This window comes from Schistocerca piceifrons, chromosome 3 (genome assembly GCF_021461385.2).
Source record: "Schistocerca piceifrons isolate TAMUIC-IGC-003096 chromosome 3, iqSchPice1.1, whole genome shotgun sequence".
Taxonomy (NCBI): domain Eukaryota; kingdom Metazoa; phylum Arthropoda; class Insecta; order Orthoptera; family Acrididae; genus Schistocerca; species Schistocerca piceifrons.
The window spans coordinates 107,134,956-107,159,802 of NC_060140.1; the positions used below are offsets into that span (position 1 = coordinate 107,134,956).

Consider the following 24,847-nt stretch of genomic DNA (forward strand, 5'->3'; position numbering starts at 1 on the left):
AGAGTTAAACAATGCAGTAAATTTAATTATTTGTTTACTTCATTTACTCTGAGGATCATTGTCCTGGCAGTGTAAACACAAACATCTGCTCACATCAGAAAGAGTCATTTCAATTAATTACAATAATTTTCAAATTACTTTGTCACCACAAACATCTCCTTGTACTGAGAACTTTCTCATTTACAGTTTACCCTGTGATTCAGAAATGCATGCACTTGTCCAAGAATGTAAACAGTCTGGATCACATCAAGTCATTTCAACAATGATAATGCAATTTGTTTTTCACTGTTTTACCCATTCTGTGTGTTAGTGCCTCAGTGTTAGTGACAGAATATTCTAAGACTCTACATATAGTGAACATTATGGTGAGGATGGTGTCAATAACAGTAACTGCTCTTATAAGTTACAACTCATTTATTAGATAACTTCAGGCTGATTAGTGGTGCAGTGGCTGCTATACTAATACATCAGAAACAGAACAACATCAAAAGGACTTCTGAAGACAGAATATCCAGTGAGGATATGGTTACTGTGAACACAGCTGCATCAAAAGTGCTAACTCTGAAGTTTTTAAAAAACCTCGCTACCAACAAAAACAACAGATAAATGTAGGAAACTATACATAAAAATAAATGCAGTATATGACATCATGTGAACGCTGATGATCGGAAGACATATTGAATACATCGTCATGATTCTCTAAAAGACTATTGTAAAACAAAACTAAATGAAAGATTTCTGATTTTGCAACACTTCTGCTTAACATACCCTTGAGTGCACATTAGAAGTGTATGGATCTGGATATGTTATTTCTTATCCATCAATCATAACAGAGATATGGAGTTGAATTTTGATTAGCAATGACATCTTTGTCCAAAAAAAGAAAAAGACAATTTATGTAAGCTATCTTATTTGAAGAGAATCACTGTGGAGAAAGGAAATAACTGCTTTCTTATTACTGCATTCAAGTAACTCCTAACCCTACTAGTACTTGGATAAGGGGAACTGAAATATTGCGAAGAATAATGATGATGTTATCCCTGAAAAGTTATTCAGAATATAATAGGAATTTGCTTATTGGTTATACTGTTGTTTTGTTTGGTGAAGTTAATTATTTTTCTTCAAACTCTTCTAATAAAATAACAGCTATTTCTTGCATTAGTAATAAGTCAAGATAAAATCACAGACCCTAATGCTAAAGAGTGTCTTTGGAAATTATCAATCTAGAAGACAATGTGTGATTGATTAACAATTATGATAAAATTTGCCTGACCAGCTCTAAACAAAATTACAGAATAGTCTTCTGGTCTCTCCTCAATTGATAAAATGAATTTGGTGCTGAGTTGTAACTTAATGGAAGAGAAATAATCAAATACTCATAACACAATGGAAGGTCTACATTGGAATATCAACAATATTATGAAAAGGATAGATTGTCACTCATCATAAAGATGATACATTGAGTCACAGATAGTCACAGACAACACACTGTTACACGTGTGGCTAGAATGCAACTCTCGCATTGAGTAAAAGCACCAATCTGCAGTGGAGGGGGAGCCATAACAGGGTATGGGGGAGGGTGGGGGGAGGGGAGGGGTGCGAGAGAAGAGCACTGTCTGGCAGAGCATATAGCACTGTCTGGCTGTGGAGCAGGGAGCAGGGTGCAGACAGGGCAGGAGGGAGACAGTGGACCTGAAAAAGAGAGGAGTGGAGCAGGGGAGAAATTCTCACAGCTGAACATTAAAATAAAGTTTTAAATTTTCAGTTCTTATTACAGTACTGAATATCAATATTGGATTTTCATTGGTCGTCTGTGCAATTAACTGACGCATTAGTTTCAGCATTTTTTTATGTTCATTTCATGGCTGAAAATCATAAAAGACAGAGCTTTGACTACAAGGCCTATCTACAATGAAAAAAAACGTGAAAAGAAGGGCACTGCATGCTTCCTTGTAATACCAGATTTTATTTAGTTTCAGTCTGTTACAGTATCTACACACGTTATAAGAGTGCTTGTGACACTAGTAACAATTTCAGAATATATTTATTGTGGATAGATTCTTGTAATTATGTGTCTTAAGTTTCAAACAGCACAAATCAAACATATGCTAGCAGAATTAAAGGCATTGCTTTTTTGTAGAATGGAGTTCTTAAAATCACAGTTATTGTAGCAGTGAATAGACTCATAGTAATCACATAACAAAATGTGAATGAGTCATTCTCTCCCCGTATATCTTAAGACATTTCAAACAGATGCAAGACATGTCACAGCACAGGCAGACAGCTGCAGCAGTACCACAAGCAGGGTGCTTGATGCAAAGGGGTGCTAAGTTGACAGGTTGGCCTGTCAGCTCGCTGGCTCCAGCCTGGTAGTCTGCGCTCAGCCTGCTAGTCTGGCAGGCCCGGTAAAATGGCCCACAACCCATAGAGGTCATGCTGCAAGACACGGGCTGGGCAGGCTGAAACCAGCACCGTGCATTACTCTACTGTACACCACAAGCATCACACATTGGATCGTCCTTATGCTGAAGCATAAATCCCACAAGTCATAGGGCTGTGTCCTATGTGAAGACGAGTGAAAAGGACCTCGTCCCATCTGCGTGCCTCGAAGAGGTACGCCATGGCCATGTTGTGTACTTTACCAAATGCAGCTTATTGTCTGTCACTCATATTTCTATACACATTCACCGCCATTATTTAAGGGTTCATTATATTTTTTCTTGAGGTTAAAATTCCCATATATCGGCTGCTAAAAGTCCACTAACCCATTTGTTCACTGTATTCTGCATGTCATCTGTTGTTGTTGTTGTTGTTGTTGTTGTCTTCAGTCCTGAGACTGGTTTGACGCAGCTCTCCATGCTACTCTATCCTGTGCAAGCTTCTTCATCTCCCAGTACCTACTGCAACCTAAATCCTTCTGTATCTGTTTAGTGTATTCATCTCTTTGTCTCCCTCTATGATTTTTACCCTCCACACTGCCCTCCAATACTAAATTGGTGATCCCTTGATGCCTCAGAACATGTCCTCCCAACCAATCTCTTCTTCTATTCAAATTGTGCCACAAACTTCTCTTCTCCCCAATCCTATTCAGTACCTCCTCATTAGTTATATGATCTACCCATCTAATCTTCAGCACTCTTCTGTAGCACCACATTTTGAAAGCTTCTATTCTCTTCTTGTCCAAACTAGTTATCATCCATGTTTCGCTTCCATACATGGCTACACTCCATACAAATACTTTCAGAAACGACTTCCTGACACTTAAATCTATACTCGATGTTAACAAATTTCTCTTCTTCAGAAACGCTTTCCTTGCCATTGCCAGTCTACATTTGTCTACATGTCATCATCACTTCCTAAATATTTCCTGCCTAGGAACTCATTGTACTTCACGAACAGGAGGCATGCACAATTCCGTTCTTCAAAACATCTCTTATGAGCGGCAGACAGTTGAGAGAAGTTTCATCATGCACATTTCTTCATCCATTATTGAACATTTCCCATCACTTTTTCACATTTTTTTCATTCACTAATAGGGTGCTATACAGTTTGATTGGTTGGTAATACATTTCAACTTCTAAACATTCAAAAATAGAACAACATATCCTTTGCAGAACTTCGTATCACAGATTTCACTTACCAGATAAAGCACAATAACAACTTGTAAAAATACAGAAAGGCATCCACCCATGCTCTGGGAAGTGGTGCATTGAGCACAGAAACATGCAACAGAAAACAGCACCCACACCAATCCTTGAGCACCAGCCCTTTGTTCGGCAAACACACACACACACACACACACACACACACACACACACACAACTGTACAGACATCCAAATGCACACTTCTGTGGCCATGGCTTGAAGTCCCTTCCATGGAGCAAAGCTACCATGGCCATTGCCCCTGTAGTAATGATCAGTCTCTCTCCAAATGTGCCAAGGAACTCCCTGAGGCCTTCAAAGATCAAAATTACCCCCCCAATCTTGTTCAGAAACAGATCTTTGTCTTATCTCTCCACTCACCTACCATCTCCTACACTCCCATCATCTGGCCACGAAGGATCCCTCTCATGACTCAGTACCATCCAAGACTGGAGCATCTGAATCACATTCTCTGCCAGGGTTTTGACTACCTCTCATCGTGCCCTGAAATGAGGAATATCTTACCCACTATACTCCCCATCCCTTCCATAGCAGTAGTCTACATCCTACTGAACCTATGCAATAATCTTGTCCGTCCTCACTCCACTCTTTCTCCCAGGAATAGACCTAGATGCAAGACCTGGTGCACACGTCCCCTCACCGCTGCCGCAACCGCCACCTACTACAGTCACGTCGCAGGGATCTCCTACCCTACCAGTGTCAGAACTACCTGTGAAACCCAAGTGATTAACAAAATAAGCTGCAACCTCTATGCTGCTTTCTACACGACTACAACAACTCAAAGGCTGCCTGTCCACATGAATGGCTGCCACCAAACCATGGCCAAGGGACAGTTAGGCCACCCAGATGCTGAACATGTTGCCCAACATGATGTGCCTCACTTGATGGAGTGCTTACCAGCCTGCACCATCTAGATCCTTACTCACTGTACAACGTATCCTTTGTCCTGCAATACCTCTGGACTTAACCTTTGCCAGTAACAGTCCTCCACCTACGTATCACCTTTCCTGGTCTCACTCCAGCACTACACATGCCTTCCATTCTGTCAATGCAATAACTATTCCTTTCCCCTTCTCTACTTCTCTCCTCTCCCCTCTCTCTTTTCTGCCCCCTCCCCCTACCCCAACACAGTGCCCCAACTTTGTAACAGCAGCTCTTTCCTGTTCCCACCATGTTCCTGCATGCTCTAACAGGCAGCACACCACCTTTCCCCACCCCTATCCCCTAGTCCCAGGTACCACTCATCCTCTTCCACACCCCACAATGCCTCCTTACCGCCGCCACTGCTGCTGCCACCGCCACCACCTACTCCAACAGTTGTATCCCGCAAACTGGCCACTGTGGCAGAGACAGTGGGCATGTGTGTTTCAGTAATGCTTGTGTGAATGTGTGTGTGCTTTCTATTTCCAAAGAAGGCTTTTGGACCAAAAGCTTAATTGATTGGAAGTCTTGACTTTGTGCAACTCAACATCACCTCTATGTGGTGAGTAGCAATATATCCTTTTCATAATATGGTTGTGATTCCAACCTGGACATTCCATTGTTTAAAATAATTGTGTAATTTTAACACATTAAACGCAAGGTTAAAAACTTATACAATATTTCACTTACATGGGGTGAAGAAGCTATAGAGAATGCTCTCGCTTTAATAGGTGTAAAAAGCTCAAATAAATAATCGAGAGGGATTTTTGATGAAGTATTGGGAAAGTCCTGCAAAACTTCCAACAAAGTTCTCCGAGGACGATTACAGTAATTAAATAAGTCTTCCTGGCCTTCTGAAGATGCAAATTCCTCCAACTTTTCTTTTTCCAGCTCTAACTCTGCAAGAAATGCCATCAGCTCAAAGAAGTATCGCCTGGGAATAGCCTGCAAAAAGACCAACTCTTTGTTAAATAAATCTGCATATATAACACAAGGTTTATAGTTATAACAGGTACTCTAATGTGCAAGCCACAAAATATCATTTTTCAGCTTTTTGGCACAAGCGGAATTGTACGTTATTTTCAATCCTAATAGATTAAAAGTTTATTGAAACAGTCGTACAATAAACATTAAAAACATTTTGATGCTATATTGAAAGCTTATAAGGAAATTTCCAATAATAGGTAAAATAATGTATATGTGTTTCATAAGAATATACCACATTAAGTGATAGCTGGATTAACACTAGTACATTTCTGAATGAATTTATGTCACCTTTGAAGCCACATTTCCCAAAACAAGCAATTAGAAACAGTCACGTAAGCACTGTCAATAAGTCATGGATCACTGCAGGAATAAAAACATCCTGCACAACTTGTAATGATCCAAAGAAATGTCAGCGCTACACTCTTTACTGTAGCATCCTAAAGAAGGTAATAAATAAGTCAAAAAATATGTGCATTAAGTCTGAAATTGATAAGCCTGACAACAAAATAAAAACAATATGGAATGTAATAAAGTGCAGGGGAGGCGGGGAGGGGGGAGGGGGGGGGGGCGCGGGGGGGGGGGGGGGGGGGGAGGGGGGGGGCACAGGACACCCATTGAAATTAAACAAAGTACCAATATTGTAAAGAAACCAGAAATGGTTGCAGAAATCTTCAGCGGGCACTTTTCGTCAGCAGCAGATAAAACAGTCTGTAAAGGTTCCGTGGACGAGTCACTGGCTCTTCTACAGAAAGATATCAGTAACAGACCCCCACAATTATCCTTACTTCATGTTACAGTAAAAGAGATTGAAAGAATTATTACCTCATTAAAAAATAAAAAGTCTGTTGGTGTGGACAATATTTCCTGTAAAATAGTGAAATATTGCTATAAATATATAAGTCCAGTCTTATGCAACATATTCAATACATCTCTGCTAGAAGGAATAGTCCCCGACAGGATAAAACTAGCTGTAGTGATACGACTCTTTAAAAAAGGTGAGAAAAACAATGTTACAAACTATCGCCCAATCTCCCTCTTAACCATCTTTTCAAAACTTCTTGAAAAACTCATGCACAGGTTGATTGTCAATCATCTTAGCTTCCACAATATCCTAAACAAGAGTCAGTTTGGATTTTGTGCTGGTCTTTCTACAGAACAAGCAATATTCTGTTTCTCCAGACAAGTTCTGGAAGCCATGAACAAAAAAAGTCTCCAGTAGGTATTTTTTGTGACCTCTCACAAAGCCCTTGATTATGTAAACCATCTAATCCTTTTGAAAAAGGCAGAATATTATGGCTTGGGTAGTAGCATTGGTTCGTGGCTCCAATCATACCTAAAGGACCAATAGCAGACTGTGATGCTGAATGGCTCATCCAGAGAACCTGCCTCATCTGAGTGGGGCTCAATAAGTTGTCATGTGCCACAAGGATCTGTTTTGGATCCCCTGCTATTTCTCATCTTCATTAATGATCTCCCACTTTGTTCTGATACAAACAGTAAATTTGCTCTTTTAGCAAATGACACTACAATTCTAACCGACGATTTTACAGACAACAATCTTGAACAAACTACGAATAAAGTTTTCAATGATATTGTAAACTGGTTTTCTTCAAATGATCTTTCACTCAATACAGATAAAACCCTTTATATGATATTCCCATACTCCACAAAGAAATTTGGAAGAAATTAACATTAAGTGCAGACATCAAGAAATACAAAAAGCTGTGGTTACAAAATTCCTGGGTGCTTATATAGACAGCAAATGTAACTGGTCAACACACATTCTTCACCGTTATAAAACACTTAGCTCAGCAATATTATCACTACGGGTTATTGCCTCAGTGGTTGAAGTAGACACCATTAAGGCTTCGGACTTTGGCTATTTTCATTCATTAATGTCATATGCTATTATATTCTGGGGGAACCAACCTCTCGCAAAGAAAATTTTCACTGAAAAAAAAAAAAAAGGCATTAGAACAATGAGTAGTGTCCATCACAGGCACACTTGCAGGCGCTTGTTTCGAAAGATGAGGATCCTTACCACCTCCTCACGCTATATCTTTTCCTTGTTGCCTTTGTCTGTAAAAACCCTTCTATCTACATAGATAACATCCAATTTCATGACTATAACACAAGAACCAATAACAGTCTGCACATTGAACTGAAAAGCCTCAATATGGTCCAAAAAGGAGCTTAGTACTCCAGCATTAAGCTGTTTAATGCTCTCCCGCTACACATCAAATGCCTTCACAAAAGATTGCCAGCATTCAAACAAAATCTCAAGGAGTACCTGATAGAGAAATCTTTTTATACAGTTGATGAATATGTGAAAGAAAATGTGTATAATCACTAAATTAGTAAATGTTGTAAACTTACTATAATTAATTTTATTCTGAGTACTATCACAGGCATATGAAAATTATTTATTAGTATTTCTGTATTTCCTTTGGAATATTTAGTTTATCTTTACTCCTGTATATATTACACATCCTTAACATGTGAAACAAAAATGTTCTGTTAACTGAATGTGCTACTGTTTAGCTGATATCTTATTTACATTGTATCTTTTATTTATGTAAGATATATTTCAACTGTGTACAATCTGATACATTCCTATCACAAATACATTACTCATCATTAACATGTGAAACACAATTTTCTGTTAATTGATTGTGCTGTTGTTTAGTTGATTTTTATTTACATTGTATCTTTTTATTGTATTTATACAAGTTATATTTGAATTACGTAGAATCTCACACGTTCCATATCCTTGCGATTCACTCGCTACCAGGATCTACAGGACATGAAATGAAATAAATATTCATCTGACATTCCAGCCAGTCAGTCACATTACATTCACAACACATCATTCTGTAACTATGCTAGTGTGCAATAACAGAAATAGTAATGTGTAGCTGAGGGTAGTCAAAACTGACAGCACAAACATGAATTCGTGTACTGAGTTCATGAAATGGAACAGAGTGAGAAGCACAGTACTGCAGAGCTATTGGCAAGCAGTACCATATTAATCAACTAACTATAAAAACTTGCTGACAATGTGCCACACTCACATTTCATACACAATCAGCAGCAGAAAAAAGTAACCTGGTGTAGCAAGCACACCAAGCGAACAGTTTTACACCATTCTGGAAGATACAATGGCTGTCCAGTACTATTTTAGTACAGAAAGAAAAATTCCAGGTCTGGCAATAATTAAAAAACACAATCCAAGCTTTAGAACTGTTACTTCCTTCCTCAGAGAGGAAAATGGGATAGGATGCGGATGGTTACAAAGTGAAGGGAGGGTAAGGGAACAGAATTATTTTATAATTGTAAGATGAATAGGTAGAATGACTGTACCCTTGACATTTTAACTAACTGATAACATGCTCAGTGACATGAAATATTGTTAAAATTAATTAGTTATGTATTTAATAGTACTTTGCATTTGGTTTGTGAATTCTTTTATGTTCAAGGTGCTCCAGGATGTCATGAAGGACACCCGACTGCCACCTGACGTGCTTACATCATCAGAAATGTGTGTCCTGGCAGTTGCAGCACAGTGCATCACATTACTGAGCTTTTCCTGTAGGAAGGTCTGCGATACCGAGCTTGCCAAGAATGAAGAGCTTCTCTGAGGCGTAACACACAGAAGAATTGGGTTGTCATTAATCAGACTTTGAATAGCAAGTACATAATTGGACAATTGGAAACGGCTTTGTTAAACCTGGTTACCCAATTAATAAATTTGTCGGTTGTGAGAAATGTATTCCCCTCCATACTTATTCCAAAAGTAACTATTTAGTATAAAGGAAGATTGCCTTCAGAGTGAGATTTCTGTTGAGGAATTTCAATTCCATGGTCAATAAAGCTGACAGTAACCCTTGCAGCAGCTTAGTCAGATACAGGCTGAGATGGACTCCACTTGTGAAGTTGACTAAACATGTTCCACCCTTGTTTTTATCTTTTCTTGTGCTTGTAACATATGAGGCCATCTCAGCAAGTGGTGTGAAAGGCCAGCTCCTGCTTTCTAATCTTCTCCAACCTATCCCTTTTTTTCTCTCTACGGAATAAACTAACAGTTCTAATAGATAGGATGGATTTATAACACTTTTATGCTTGTCTATTTGCAGTACTTAATTTCCACGCATTGAGCAGCCACACTGTCTCACTGTAGTTTTATAATTTTCTCAAGTGAATTTTCTTTCTCATACAATTACTCCATTCACAGAAATAATTAAGTATGCTGCATGGGGCTAAAGATTCCTCAGTGCAGTGCAGTGTCCACTGTACAGGCTGGTACCTGTGCACATGTTATACAAGGTCTGTTCAAAATGTGGTGTCACCGCCAGACACCACACTTGCTAGGTGGTAGTTTTAAATCGGCCGCGGTCCATTAGTACATGTCGGACCCGCGTGTCGCCACTGTGTGATCGCAGACCGAGCGCCACCACAAGGCAGGTCTCGAGATACGGGATAGCACTCGCCCCAGTTGTACGGACGACGTAGCTGGCGATGCACACTGACGAAGCCTCACTCATTTGCAGAGCAGATAGTTAGAATAGCCTTCAGCTAAGTCAATGGCTACAACCTAGCAAGGCGCCATTAGCCTTACATAGTTTGTATCTAAAGAGTCTCATTTGTATCGTCAATAGCGATGTACAACAAGGATGGATTAAAGTTAAGTATTCCAAAAGCTACGTACTTTTCTTTATAGCATTCATTCATTACGTATCCTGTTTCAGACCTCACGCCATCCTTCGTGTGTTTATAGCGTGCATTGCGGCCCCCTCAAATCACACTGTGTCGACACTTCTGTCGACACATCACAAAAAATTCCAGAACTTTGTCCACAACATTTTTCTATGCTTACCTTTTACTTATTGTGTATGGTCTCCTTTGAAATACTCTCCGCCACAATTTATACACTGCTCCCAATGCCGTTTCCACTGCCAGAAGGTGTCTTCATGTGCCTTCTGCTCAATCGTGTGAAGCGCCGCCTGCAAATTTTCTTTTATCTCGTCTATCGTTGCAAGTCTTCATCCTTTCAAATGGGGTTTTCAACTTTGGAAATAAAAAAAAGTCCACAGGGGCCAGGTTTGGAGAGTATGGTGGATGAGACAGCATAGTGATTTCATTTTTTGAGGAATAGTCACACACCAATGAGGATGAATGTGTGGGTCAATTATCAAGATGCAAGAGCCGTGAATTGTCTCACCACATTTCAGGCTGTTTCCTTCTCACAGCATTTCATAACATGACCAACTGAAATGTTACATTCTTCTGCTATCTCTCTGACAGTCAGTCTTCAATTGGCCTGCACAACTTTATTGATATTCTTGACACGGGCCTTGTCAGTATATGTCAAAGTGCATCTTGAAGGAGGGTCATCTTTAACTTCCGCCTGGTCATTTTTCAGTCTTGTGAACACTGAGTATGACTTAAGTACCCATCAATGTAGGCTTCCTGCATCATTTGGTGTGTGTCTGTAAAAGTTTTCTTCAGTTTTACGCAAAATTAAATGCAGACACACTGCTCCTCTAACTCCGCCATCTCAAAATTTGCAAACTGTGCACTGAACATTAACTAACAGGCGTACAACAATGAAATTTCTGGCAGTTACACATTAAACACGGGCGTATACACAGTTGTCAACTGCTCCAACACACCACTGGCATGAAATTATGAATGTTCTGGAATTTCTTGAACAGACCTCGCATAGTACTAGTGATATGCAACAGTGCGTTCACAATGTCATGCTAGTGTCCTGAATGGTAATGATGCCTCTCAAGACAATAACACGTTTACCACCACATGTTTCTTGTGTGGGAACAGATGAAAAGGAAGGGCATCATCTTGGGTGAGACTATCATCGCATCATTTGCTGTGCCAGGCAAGTCTCGATCCTGCTGAACACTTGGGACTTTGTAGATAGGTGTCTCCTCATTCAAAAATTTCCTGACCTTTATAGAGACAGTGACTGTCATATCATACAAATGTAAGGCAAGCCAAAAGACTGCTTTGAACATCTCATTCCAACAATGTCATGTACAATTTGTGCTCCATGGAAGATAAAAGGAGCATCAATATGTAATTTGCTGGGTCTTCACAATGTATAGAGGTTCCAAGAACAATTCAGGAGTTAAAGTTTCTCAGGATTGTAACATCATAAAACTACTGTGTGTCACACTGAATGGCACCTAGTTATTTAGTTAAACTGAGTTTGTTACACATGGATGACAGTAAATCAGTACCTCCAGAAGAGAGAGTAGTGCAGTTCAAGCATAATTCCTTTATTACGGAATTTCCACATTATTACTGCGTAAATTGTATGGTGCATTACAGTAATGATTGAGCATTCTCTCTTAGTAGTACTACAGCCAATGATGTGAGACATTCTACACATTGTTACATATGGAATGAATGAACTTTAATTTTCAACACCTGAAAATAATGCACTTCATTCTTAACATTTTTAAAAGTTTCAGTTACCCAGAGACAATGAACTATTTCAAACAACTACTATTATGTCATATGTTTCAAACTTTCATCAACTAGCTGAACCCCAGTAAGTGCACATTTCTGCATCACAGAACTGCCTGTCTCTTCATTCAGCAGTTATTGTGCATATTAGGATTTTCTCAGTTAAGGATCTGTAATATATTTGTATATTTTATGTCATCATGTGCAATGTTGCTGGCGAGTTCTCACAACTGTTAATAACTGACTGTTTGCATCAATTCTAATAACATTTTCTGTCTGATTCTTACTTTTGAAATTTTCTTAGCATCAGTTTATGTGGAAATAATTGAGCTACCAAATGACTGGAGCTTATTCCATGGGATAACACAGATATACTTTTTTCCTGTCAGAAGCAAATATAATGTCTTCTCTTACTCTGAAACAGAGTGTGCACTATTTTTAAGTTTTCAGACATTTTAAAATGAAATTAGTATTTGACCCAGCACCTTGCCTTTTGCAGGTAATGATATTCCACTATCTATGCACAGTTCATGATTTGCCCTCACAATTTTAATCTGTACGGAAGTTCAAAATATAAACTCAAATATTTCACTGTCAACAAAATTTTCTCTAGAAATATCTAACTGACATATCCTGAAAATTGATAGAATATACACTCCTGGAAATGGAAAAAAGAACACATTGACACCGGTGTGTCAGACCCACCATACTTGCTCCGGACACTGCGAGAGGGCTGTACGGCACAGCGGACACACCAGGAACCGCGGTGTTGGCCGTCGAATGGCGCTAGCTGCACAGCATTTGTGCACCGCCGCCGTCAGTGTCAGCCAGTTTGCCGTGGCATACGGAGCTCCATCGCAGTCTTTAACACTGGTAGTATGCCGCGACAGCGTGGACGTGAACCGTATGTGCAGTTGACGGACTTTGAGCGAGGGCGTATAGTGGGCATGTGGGAGGCCGGGTGGACGTACCGCCGAATTGCTCAACACGTGTGGCGTGAGGTCTCCACAGTACATCGATGTTGTCGCCGGTGGTCGGCGGAAGGTGCACGTGCCCGTCGACCTGGGACCGGACCGCAGCGACACACGGATGCACGCCAAGACCGTAGGATCCTACGCAGTGCCGTAGGGGACCGCACCGCCACTTCCCAGCAAATTAGGGACACTGTTGCTCCTGGGGTATCGGCGAGGACCATTCGCAACCGTCTCCATGAAGCTGGGCTACGGTCCCGCACACCGTTAGGCCGTCTTCCGCTCACGCCCCAACATCGTGCAGCCCGCCTCCAGTGGTGTCACGACAGGCGTGAATGGAGGGACGAATGGAGATGTGTCGTCTTCAGTGATGAGAGTCGCTTCTGCCTTGGTGCCAATGATGGTCGTATGCGTGTTTGGCGCCGTGCAGGTGAGCGCCACAATCAGGACTGCATACGACCGAGGCACACAGGGCCAACACCCGGCATCATGGTGTGGGGAGCGATCTCCTACACTGGCCTTACACCACTGGTGATCGTCGAGGGGGCACTGAATAGTGCACGGTACATCCAAACCGTCATCGAACCCATCGTTCTACCATTCCTAGACCGGCAAGGGAACTTGCTGTTCCAACAGGACAATGCACGTCCGCATGTATCCCGTGCCACCCAACGTGCTCTAGAAGGTGTAAGTCAACTACCCTGGCCGGCAAGATCTCCGGATCTGTCCCCCATTGAGCATGTTTGGGACTGGATCAAGCGTCGTCTCACGCGGTCTGCACGTCCAGCACGAACGCTTGTCCAACTGAGGCGCCAGGTGGAAACGGCATGGCAAGCCGTTCCACAGGACTACATCCAGCATCTCTACGATCGTCTCCATGGGAGAATAGCAGCCTGCATTGCTGCGAGAGGTGGATATACACTGTACTAGTGCCGACATTGTGCATGCTCTGTTGCCTGTGTCTATGTGCCTGTGGTTCTGTCAGTGTGATCATGTGATGTATCTGACCCCAGGAATGTGTCAATAAAGTTTCCCCTTCCTGGGACAATGAATTCACGGTGTTCTTATTTCAATTTCCAGGAGTGTATTACCCCAATCACATTAGTGACATGCAGTGGTTTTTAACACTCTTAACTGTAAATTATTGAACTTCTAAAAGTAAGTAAATAATCTTACACTGAGGTCCAGAAACTGTTCAACACACTTCTTCATGCTGAATGGTTTCCTCAGCGGAATCGGAACTGGAACATCAGGACTCTTTTCTGTTACCGATACAATAGAATCTGGATCAAACTGCGGTAGTAATTCAAAGAATTTCTTTACATTTTCTGCAGAGTTATGTGGAGTTACCATTAAAACATCACCTGGGTTATATGTAAGCATTGATGTTGAAAGACGCAGCAGTCTCACATCCTGTTACACATAAAAAAAAAAAAAAAAAAAAAAAAAAAAAAAAAAAAAAAAAAAAAAAAAAAAAAAAAAAAAAGAGAGAGAAAAGTCAAAATTAACAATTATCTATGAGCTCTTAAAATTGCAAATAATTTGAATTAAAATTGTTAAATTAGTTTTAATACATAACACACAAATGTAAGCAACACAGACATAATATCTGATATCAGCAGAGCATATGCAATACAACAAATCTCACCTTAAAGTCTCGTAATAGCCACATGGATTCCATGTGTAAGCACCAGTCTACAAATTTTCACAGTAAAATGTTAATAAATTATTTCAGAGTATGAGGATGCTTATGCACACATTTAACACACCCTCTGAAATCAACACAGCTGATTCCCCCACCCCCACCCAGAGAGACCACTCTTATGACATGCATCACAAAAGCTCAAGTAAGATTTTATTTATCAGAAAGAAAAAATTGCACTTCAAGGTGTCAGTCAAATGTAAATATAAACCAAAGTAGAACATTAAGTATTTGTTGAAGCTATAGTCTGATCTTTGACACAAAATGAGTGGACAGCTTCGTTAACCTTTCCATGCTCTCTGTGTCACTAGAGCATCAGCAAATGAAATTAACTAGCTCTTACAAACACATTTCTCTTTCTCTGCCCTCAACTGAGCCAGCCCCAAAATTTATTTGTGCCTGCCATAATTGAGTACACAAAGTATGTTTGACCAGATCCAAAACAAAAATCTACAGTTGCTAAGTTTGTAGATAAGCACCAGCCCTTCTCTATGAGAAACATGTGGTTTCCATCTAATGGCTGATATCTAACAAACTGGTTAGGTGCACCACAACATTCTGTGCATCTACTGAATATTCTCACGGATGTGCCTATAAATAAGGTACATCACTCTCTGCATCTACATGCATAGGCAAAAATAATGACCTCGTTCCAGCATCTTATCAAGTTAAATGTGACCCACTTGGCAGCTTAATTTCACATTTCAGGAAACTGCATAATCTTTCATGGAGCCTCAATAAAAATTATCACTTCCTTTTTTTCTTTATATCACAAAGAAACAAGTGAAGAATACCATTTTTTAAAAAACTAAACTAACCTGAAAGTGTGATTCAGATGTTGTTCTGTGGTTTTCAATAACAGAAGCTTTGATCAAATTTTCCTTTATGATGAATGGATCTTCTGTGCCCTGTATCATTGTCATCAGTCCCTTATGTAAATGCTGTGATGTTACACATGTCACAGTCCATCTGAAAGACATTAATGAAACACATTTCTTCTTAGTTAATTAGAAGCATCACTGTCTCCTTCAAGAAAAATTAAAATTTCAGGACTCACAGACCTATGAAAGCTCAAGTAGCAACGAAACAACTAACTTTTTCCAATAAGCAGCTCTGTCAAATTAACAAAAGCCATCTTATATTATGCAAAATGTAACTGTTATAAACTGCTAAACACACAATAAGAATTAAATGCAATGTTTTCTATCATAGTTACCTTGGTGCATATACATGGCTTCTGTCCAATGGTTCTGCACCTTGGGGTAATGGAAACAAAGAGAGCAACTTGGCCCACAAGTCTTTTAGCCATGGATCCACTACAGCATCCACACCCAAGTCATGTTGATCATCTGCAAGTCCAAGATTCACTATATTCTTTCCGCCAAGTTGTAGCAAACGTCGATAAAGTTTCTTTGCAGCAAAATTGAATTTGGCATATGAAGAATCACCTAAGCCCAAAACAGCAAATCTGGTGAGAAAGAAGCAATATGTACAAGAAACACTTCCAGAAATGTGTGACTATACACTGAGAAGCAACTAAATTAGGGATGGCTGCTGTGCATGAGAGAGAGCACTACAGTTATCTCACAACTTTGTGAATGGAAGAATCCTGTTCTCATGTGATCACAGTCCCATCTTATATTGCACTGGGTTTCCAGGTAATGGTAGTTAAATAATGGGTTGCAGAGCAGCAATTCATCCACTAATTCAGTGCTGGACAACTACACGAGTGCATCCACACCATCCACAATGATCTTTTTTTGACGGGGTGTACAGGGACCACCTCCAATATGGTTCTATCTGTTCTGAATAGAGATTACAAGACACAGAGATTAGTAGGGGTATAAGAACATAAATACTGAATTACTGAAGAGGGGACTGGGGTCAATCAAACTAATGAGTCATGATACATATTGCTTAACATTATCGAAATAAGTGCAAAATAGTGAAGCCAAAACCCAGTGGGTTATATGGCAAGCCAATGATGGTATTCTTCAGATGCAGGGATAGGAAAATTATCTTTAAATGATTACATGATGAATTATGTGAAAGGATCAGTTTTTAATTACACCTGGAAAACAACAGTTTTTAACAAGTATTTCCTTTGCTTGAGAGTAAAGCCGTTTGTGAATCTGAGAGTGGCACTTGATTAATAGTGGCTTTATGCAACAAATTCCTTGCCAAATACTAAAGTAAATGCACTTCTTGTAGAAACAATAACTGACAAAGCATGCAGCAGCGATTTGATGAAAATCATTTTCTACCTAGTATGTCCACGAAAATTCCTCTTCACATTAACTGTATTCAAAGCTAAAACAGCAGTTACAGCTTTAGTATTGAAGGAAAATATTTTTTTTTTCTGCGAATGCACTGAAGCTTCTAAATAAGGGCAAATCCTACAGATTGAAGTGAAGCAAAATACTGAAGCAAAGACCATAAAGATCTGACAGACCTAAATCACAAAATGTTTGTATTTTTATATACTTGCTTATATACACTCCTGGAAATTGAAATAAGAACACCGTGAATTCATTGTCCCAGGAAGGGGAAACTTTATTGACACATTCCTGGGGTCAGATACATCACATGATCACACTGACAGAACCACAGGCACATAGACACAGGCAACAGAGCATGCACAATGTCGGCACTAGTACAGTGTATATCCACCTTTCGCAGCAATGCAGCCTGCTATTCTCCCATGGAGACGATCGTAGAGATGCTGGATGTAGTCCTGTGGAACGGCTTGCCATGCCATTTCCACCTGGCGCCTCAGTTGGACCAGCGTTCGTGCTGGACGTGCAGACCGCGTGAGACGACGCTTCATCCAGTCCCAAACATGCTCAATGGGGGACAGATCCGGAGATCTTGCTGGCCAGGGTAGTTGACTTACACCTTCTAGAGCACGTTGGGTGGCACGGGATACATGCGGACGTGCATTGTCCTGTTGGAACAGCAAGTTCCCTTGCCGGTCTAGGAATGGTAGAACGATGGGTTCGATGACGGTTTGGATGTACCGTGCACTATTCAGTGTCCCCTCGACGATCACCAGTGGTGTACGGCCAGTGTAGGAGATCGCTCCCCACACCATGATGCCGGGTGTTGGCCCTGTGTACCTCGGTCGTATGCAGTCCTGATTGTGGCGCTCACCTGCACGGCGCCAAACACGCATACGACCATCATTGGCACCAAGGCAGAAGCGACTCTCATCGCTGAAGACGACACGTCTCCATTCGTCCCTCCATTCACGCCTGTCGCGACACCACTGGAGGCGGGCTGCACGATGTTGGGGCGTGAGCGGAAGACGGCCTAACGGTGTGCGGGACCGTAGCCCAGCTTCATGGAGACGGTTGCGAATGGTCCTCGCCGATACCCCAGGAGCAACAGTGTCCCTAAATTGCTGGGAAGTGGCGGTGCGGTCCCCTACGGCACTGCGTAGGATCCTACGGTCTTGGCGTGCATCCGTGCGTCGCTGCGGTCCGGTCCCAGGTCGACGGGCACGTGCACCTTCCGCCGACCACTGGCGACAACATCGATGTACTGTGGAGACCTCACGCCCCACGTGTTGAGCAATTCGGCGGTACGTCCACCCGGCCTCCCGCATGCCCACTATACGCCCTCGCTCAAAGTCCGTCAACTGCACATACGGTTCACGTCCACGCTGTCGCGGCATGCTACCAGTGTTAAAGACTGCAATGGAGCTCCGTATGCCACGGCAAACTGGCTGACACTGACGGCGGCGGTGCACAAATGCTGCGCAGCTAGCGCCATTCGACGGCCTATACCGCGGTTCCTGGTGTGTCCGCTGTGCCGTGCGTGTGATCATTGCTTGTACAGCCCTCTCGCAGTGTCCGGAGCAAGTATGGTGGGTCTGACACACCGGTGTCAATGTGTTCTTTTTTCGATTTCCAGGAGTGTAATAATAAATTACATAGGAAAAATTTTGTATGTACAGTCCAGAAGGATTATTCCTCTGTAATTATCTGGGTTGGTTTTACCTTCTGTTTTAAATAATGGATGGATTATTCCTGTGGTCCAGTGCTGTAGAATTTTCTGTGCGATCCACATTTTGATTAGATGTTGGTGGAGATTTACGATTGCACGTCTCTCAGCATTTTTCCCCGACTTCTGCACAGATTATACATTTGCCACTTACTGTGTAATTTTTTAGTTCACCACACTGATGGTTTGAGGATCTACCAGATTAGGGGAGGTTAAAACTGATGTGTCCATATTTAGGTGAAATGTACCTCTCTGCATTAATGTTGAAGGGTCTTATTTTTTTTTAAAAGATATCTGCCAAAAGTTTTATCATATTTTTTGACACAATCACTTTTTTATGATACAATCAAAACCAGTTTCTGCATTCAAAGGCTATCTTGAAATGATAGGGCAGCACTCGATGGACAGGTGTTCATGTTTTAGGTCACAACGCATGAACACTTGTTGATCGAATGCAGCCCTTAGCACCTGAAGATGGCCTCTGAACACGGAACCAGTTATGAATGTATCATAAAAAAGTGATTTTGTGTGTGTGTGTGTGTGTGTGTGTGTGTGTGTGTGTGTGTGTGTGTGTGTTGGGTGCGCGGAAGCACACACGCGAGGGGAGGGGTGGAGGGGAAGTCAATTAATATTCCGCAAATGGAATGTTTCTTCTACATTAGTTGTGAGTTTAGGCTTCTGTAAAGTGTTTGGGTATCAGGAATGTAGCACTGACTAATTCATTACCTCTTGTGTAGTGTATGGCCTTGTACTTGCCAACTGTGAAAAATGTATTGGCTTTTTTTAAGTGAGAAAAATGTCTTTATTGAATGGTGAACTGGACAACTGCCCATCAGCAATGGTGACTTCACAGAAGTATTGGTTTATAATTACATAGTTCAACACCATTCTTCACTTATGATATGACTCTTGTTGCACAGTTTGTCATAAAGCACTAATTGTTCTGGACAGTGGCTGCCAAATGAGTGCTATTGAATCTGACCAAACACAAAACCAAATACACGGAGGAGGGGAGGGGGGGGGGGGGGGCAGGAACACCAAGAAAGAGTCGTGTGACCTAAACGTAAGTTGGTAGGCATGTTTCTGAGTTTGAAAGATAATGTCTGTTCAAATTTTGCACCAGATGCACGGGAGTGGCACTAGTAGAGCCATTATGAGGACACAAATCAGGTTTGCTTTGAATAGACAATGTAATGATCGTCAGCATTAGTTACCTTTGAGACTCGATGTGATGAGCTGATATTAGTCAAGAATGCCTTTAAGGTGACAAAGAAGCCATTATCAACATCTCACTGAGTTTGAATGAGGTCATGTAATAGAGTTATGAGAACCTGGATGCTGCTTCTGCAATACTGCAGAAAGACCTGGCAGGAATGTAGCCACTGTACATGACTGCAGGCAGGGGTGGTCATGAGAATGTATGGTCACAAAATGACCAGGCTTCGGATGCCCTTGTGGCACTACGGGGAGGGAAGCTAAGGAGAGTGATGCCCATGGTGTTCAGCATGTGGCTCTGGTGCATCATAACGCATCTGCAGCAGCAATCTGAGCAGCAATTGGCACCACAGTGACACAATGGTCTGTTACAAATCGGTTACTTCAAGGACAGCTTCGAGCCAGACACCCTGTACTGTGGATTCCACTGACCCAACACCATTGACATTTGCAACTTCAGTGGTGTCAAGCAAGAGCTCACTAGAGGGCAGGGTGGAGGTCAGTTGTGTCTTCTGATGAAAGCTCGTTCTGCCTTTGTGCCAATGATAGTTGTGTGTTGGTTAGGAGGAGGCCAGTTGAGAGCCTGCGGCAACCAACCTGTCTGTCTGTTACACACACTGGATCTAGGTCTGGGGTTATGGTCTGGGGTGCCATTTTGTATGACAGCAGTAGCACTCTTGTGGTTATCTCACACACCCTCACTGCAAATTTGTATGTCAATCTGGTGATTCGACCTGTTGTGCTGCAAATCATGAACAGCATTGCAGGCTTTTTTTCCCCAACAGGATAACGCACTCTACATACCGCTGTTGTAACCCGACATGCTCTACCCAGTGTGTCGACACATCGCCTTTGCCTGCTCAATCAACAGATCAGTCTTCTACTGCGCAAATATGGGACACCACCGGACGACAACTCCAGCATCATCTGCAAACGGCAGACAAGAGCAACAGGCAGGGAACTCCTCCCACAAACTGGCATCCAGCACCTTCTCAACACAATTTAAGCTTGCATTCAACAGTCTGGCAGTTACACTGATTATTAATGTATTGCCTGCAATTGCATGTGGTTTGTGGTGGTGGAGTGCAGCTGCACGTGGGGGCCCTCAGGAAGGGTTCAACAGTCATCATACTCACAAGAGGTTCGGTTGTGTAGTTTTTCTGGTCTACCATCGCACCTAATCAACAGCCCACCATCCATCACTTAAATCTGGCACAAATTCACTGTATATACAGTTATGCAGTCACACATAAAAGAAGAATGAATGAAAAGTATCTTCATTGGGCTTCTCATCTGCCGTTAATTACTTTTGATGACATGCTTCTGTCCACTTTTCTCACTCTGACATTGGAAGGCTTTTCTCCCCATTTTGTGTTTTATAAGTTAATATTCTTTATTTTCTTCAGAGTGGGACCCCATAGCCTCAAGAAATTTGAAAAGTGAGATGATACCACCAGGCTGTGTTTTAAATTACTTCATTCACACTACTAGTTTCAGACACACTCCATTTTTAAGTGCATCTATGATAACAGACGTGGACACATTGTTGACCACTCATTAAAAAACCACGTGCCATGCATATCTGTGCACAGCATGGTCATCTCCTAAAATATAGGGTGCATGACATGCAAAGTGCTTTCGAGAATTACAACATTACTGTGTTATTAAAATGTTACATTGAGCCAGAAGCAGCAGTGAAACAAAGCTTGTAAAGTTTGTCTAGATATTACATTTTAATAACACAGAAATGTTATTGTCCTCAAAAGCATTTTACATCAAGTGCGCCTTTTATTTTAGATGATGACCGTTGACAACTATGCTGCATGCAAATGTGCATGGCATGCGATTTTTTAACAAAACGATAATGATGTGTTCATGTATGTTACCACAGATGCACTTGAAAATGAACTGTGTCTGACAATAACAGTGTAAATAAAGAAGCTTGAAACACAACTTGATTGAATCATGTCACATTTCACATTTTTTTACCATACTTTGCTTCACTTTCTACTCCTAACATGGAAAGCCCTTTACTGGAAGCACAATATCCACCCCTCATATACGTGTAACAGGAACTGCAGCTGCTGTATGTTGTGCTTGTTACTGTATGACTTTTCCATCTTTAGTTTATTAAATGGTAATTTCACAGACATATTTTTAACACTACTACACAGTTAGAACGTAAATAATATTAAAGAAATGACAATAATTACCTTACAGCCTGTAACGAATTTTTTGGGAGATTTTTCCTTAACAGAAATTTCCAAAATTGCTTCATATTATCAGGCTCTTCACCTTGCCCTGTTGTTGAACAAACAAAAACCACTAACCGTTCATATATAAGCTGACTGACAGGATAATCATCCATTGCTCGCACAGGACCCATGAAGTGATATCTGGAAAGCAATTTTCAATAATTAAGAGATGCACATTGTAAGAAGCTATTACTGCAAACAAAAATCATTCTTATGTACCCTTCCTAAACCCACACAACCCTGCCGTCTCTTTGGTGGTGGCCTTTGGTGGGGATTCAAAATGGGAGTTTGAAGAAAACTCAAACCATGTGCTGTAAAAGATGAGGTGGTGGTGGTGGTGGTGGTGGTGGTACAGGGACAACATACTAAAGACAGATGCCGACAGAAAGATCTACCTACATGTCGCTTAAGTGCAAAGTCTCTCTAAATCATAATCCATTCTTTAAGCTACATAAAAGTTCTATTATGCACAGCACTGTAACTTGTATTTAGGTGTCCCTCAATGACAGGAGAAAGATTTCCATGCACAAAATTGCCAGTGTCAGTACTGCCAGCTAAAATTTACCCCTGGAGGCTGGAAAACAATGCCATAATGAAACATTGTTTTAAGGATGACAGAAGAATTCAATACTACATCAGCAGAGACTCTTCTTGTTACTTTGGGAATATATCCGACTGACATCACTGTGAGATATCTTGCTGCAACATATCAGTTAGGGTGAGATAATTTAAAGTACAAGAAATTATAGGTTCCAGAATAAATAATAAGTCAGATCTCTGAAACTGGACACTTGACAAATGGCAATAGGATTGGGAAGCTGGAAATACAGAATTCTGGGTATACGGTCTTCTTCTGAATGTCAGAAAAAGACTACAAATGAATAAACGCTTTTCAAGTAAAATTCAGCTGTTAATTAAGACTACAGTTACATTTATATTACTGAATCTTGTAACAAAACACATATCAAAGAATGTACTAAACAAGTTCTGAGTAAATATTAAAGACAGAAACACAAGTCTAAGTGATGTTAACAGGTGAGGGGTGATGAGTAAGAGGGAAGAATGATCAGGAGGTATGAATAGACATTAGTAGTATATACATCAGTAGCACCGATAATGAAAACGTAAATGTCACGATGAGAGATGCAAGCGACAATGATGAGGAGTAAATGCAAAAATATAAGGTTACAAGTAGCTCAAAAATACAGTGCAATCAATGAAGGGATGTGTTGTTGTATAACAGCATATTTAGTTGGTTGGTTGGTTAGTTAATTACATACCTACTCCAAAGAGTTCATGAGGAACTTGATCAAAAAATTGGCAAATACTAAGCAGACTACTGCTTGAAGTTGTATAGAACAAAAATTCAACTTAACAACAACATGAAAATACAAAGTACTCAGGAACAGCCGGATCACATATTCCTGTGTGGATTTCAAGAAGTCATACGATTCCGTCAATTGGCAATCCCTTTTTAACACCTTCAAAGAACAAAGACTCAACCCAAAAAAACCCTAAATCTTATCATCCACACAACCTACAAATTAAAGTTCATGGGTGAGATGTTAGAGCCATTTCTGATCAAAATGGGTGTTTGGCAAGGCAACGACCTATCTCCTATCCCTTTTAATCTGGTTTTCGACAAAGTAATCCCAAAGAGGGGAAAAGGAACTTAAAAACCAAATTTATTGAAAACCCATACAACTCAATATACCTAAAAGTGACATCCAAATTTCTTGCCTAGCTTTTGCAGATGACTGAGTAGTACTAACAGACAATTTGACAATAGCACTTGAATAGACAGAGGCCATCAAGGAACACATTGAATGAGTCGGCCTCCAAATAACCTCAAAAAACAGTACATCTGCTCAAAACATCCTACTCAGAGACTGATCACAAAATAGAGACAAATCGAGAGAGTTCCAATACTTCCCAAGTGTTCAGTCAAAATTCTCAAACCTCCATGGGGAGAAAAAACGGCACACATTATTTGGATATAAACAAAAATCAGGCACTATATAACACAGTTATAAAGCCTGAAGTCTTCTATGCTAATGAAAGACGTACACTCCAGAGAAAAAGTAATCTGGCAGATAAACTAAAAGGAGAATGCAAAATTCTAAGTGAGATACTGCTGCTGCTGCTGCTGCTGTTGTTGTTGTTGTTTTCAGTCCAAAGACTGATTTGATGCAGCTCTCCATGCTGCTCTATCCTGTGCAAGCCTCTTCATTTCCGAGTAACTACTGCACCGTACATCCTACTGAATCTGCTTAGTGTATTCATCTCTTTGTCTCCCTCGACTATTTTTACCATCCACGCTTCCCTCCAGTACTAAATTGGTGATCCATTGATGCCTCAAAATGCACCCTACCAGCAGGTCCCTTCTTCTAGTCAAATTGTGCCACAAATTCCTCTTCTCCCCAATTCTATTCAGTACCTCCTCATTAGTTGTGATCCACCCACCTGATCTCTGACTTGCAGCAGACATCAGAACAGGAAGACTGAAATTTTAGGGATATACCCACACACTTCCAACAACTAGACTCACTCACATAATTGTGACATACAAAGAACAACTCATAACCAAACCCGGGATCCAGCAGGCGAAGAAGGCCCATATAAGTCCATTAGACATTTTCAACAGAAGC

The 24,847-nt window shown here is 40.9% G+C and overlaps 1 protein-coding gene across 3 annotated transcripts in view; it reads right to left on the reverse strand.

The window, feature by feature from the left end:
- LOC124789836 (NADPH-dependent diflavin oxidoreductase 1) overlaps positions 1-24,847 on the reverse strand; it is a 78,163-nt gene that overhangs the window by 36,011 nt on the left and 17,305 nt on the right. Inside the window, exons 2-6 of one of the 3 annotated variants that reach the window (XM_047257329.1) lie at positions 22,158-22,340; positions 15,944-16,195; positions 15,546-15,696; positions 14,202-14,438; positions 5,275-5,529 (exon numbers count right to left, since the gene is read on the reverse strand). In XM_047257329.1, the coding sequence (XP_047113285.1) occupies positions 5,275-5,529; positions 14,202-14,438; positions 15,546-15,696; positions 15,944-16,195; positions 22,158-22,340 (1,078 nt within the window). The remainder of the gene's footprint in view (positions 1-5,274; positions 5,530-14,201; positions 14,439-15,545; positions 15,697-15,943; positions 16,196-22,157; positions 22,341-24,847) is intronic. The other 2 variants (XM_047257331.1, XM_047257330.1) reach the window with 2 other exon arrangements.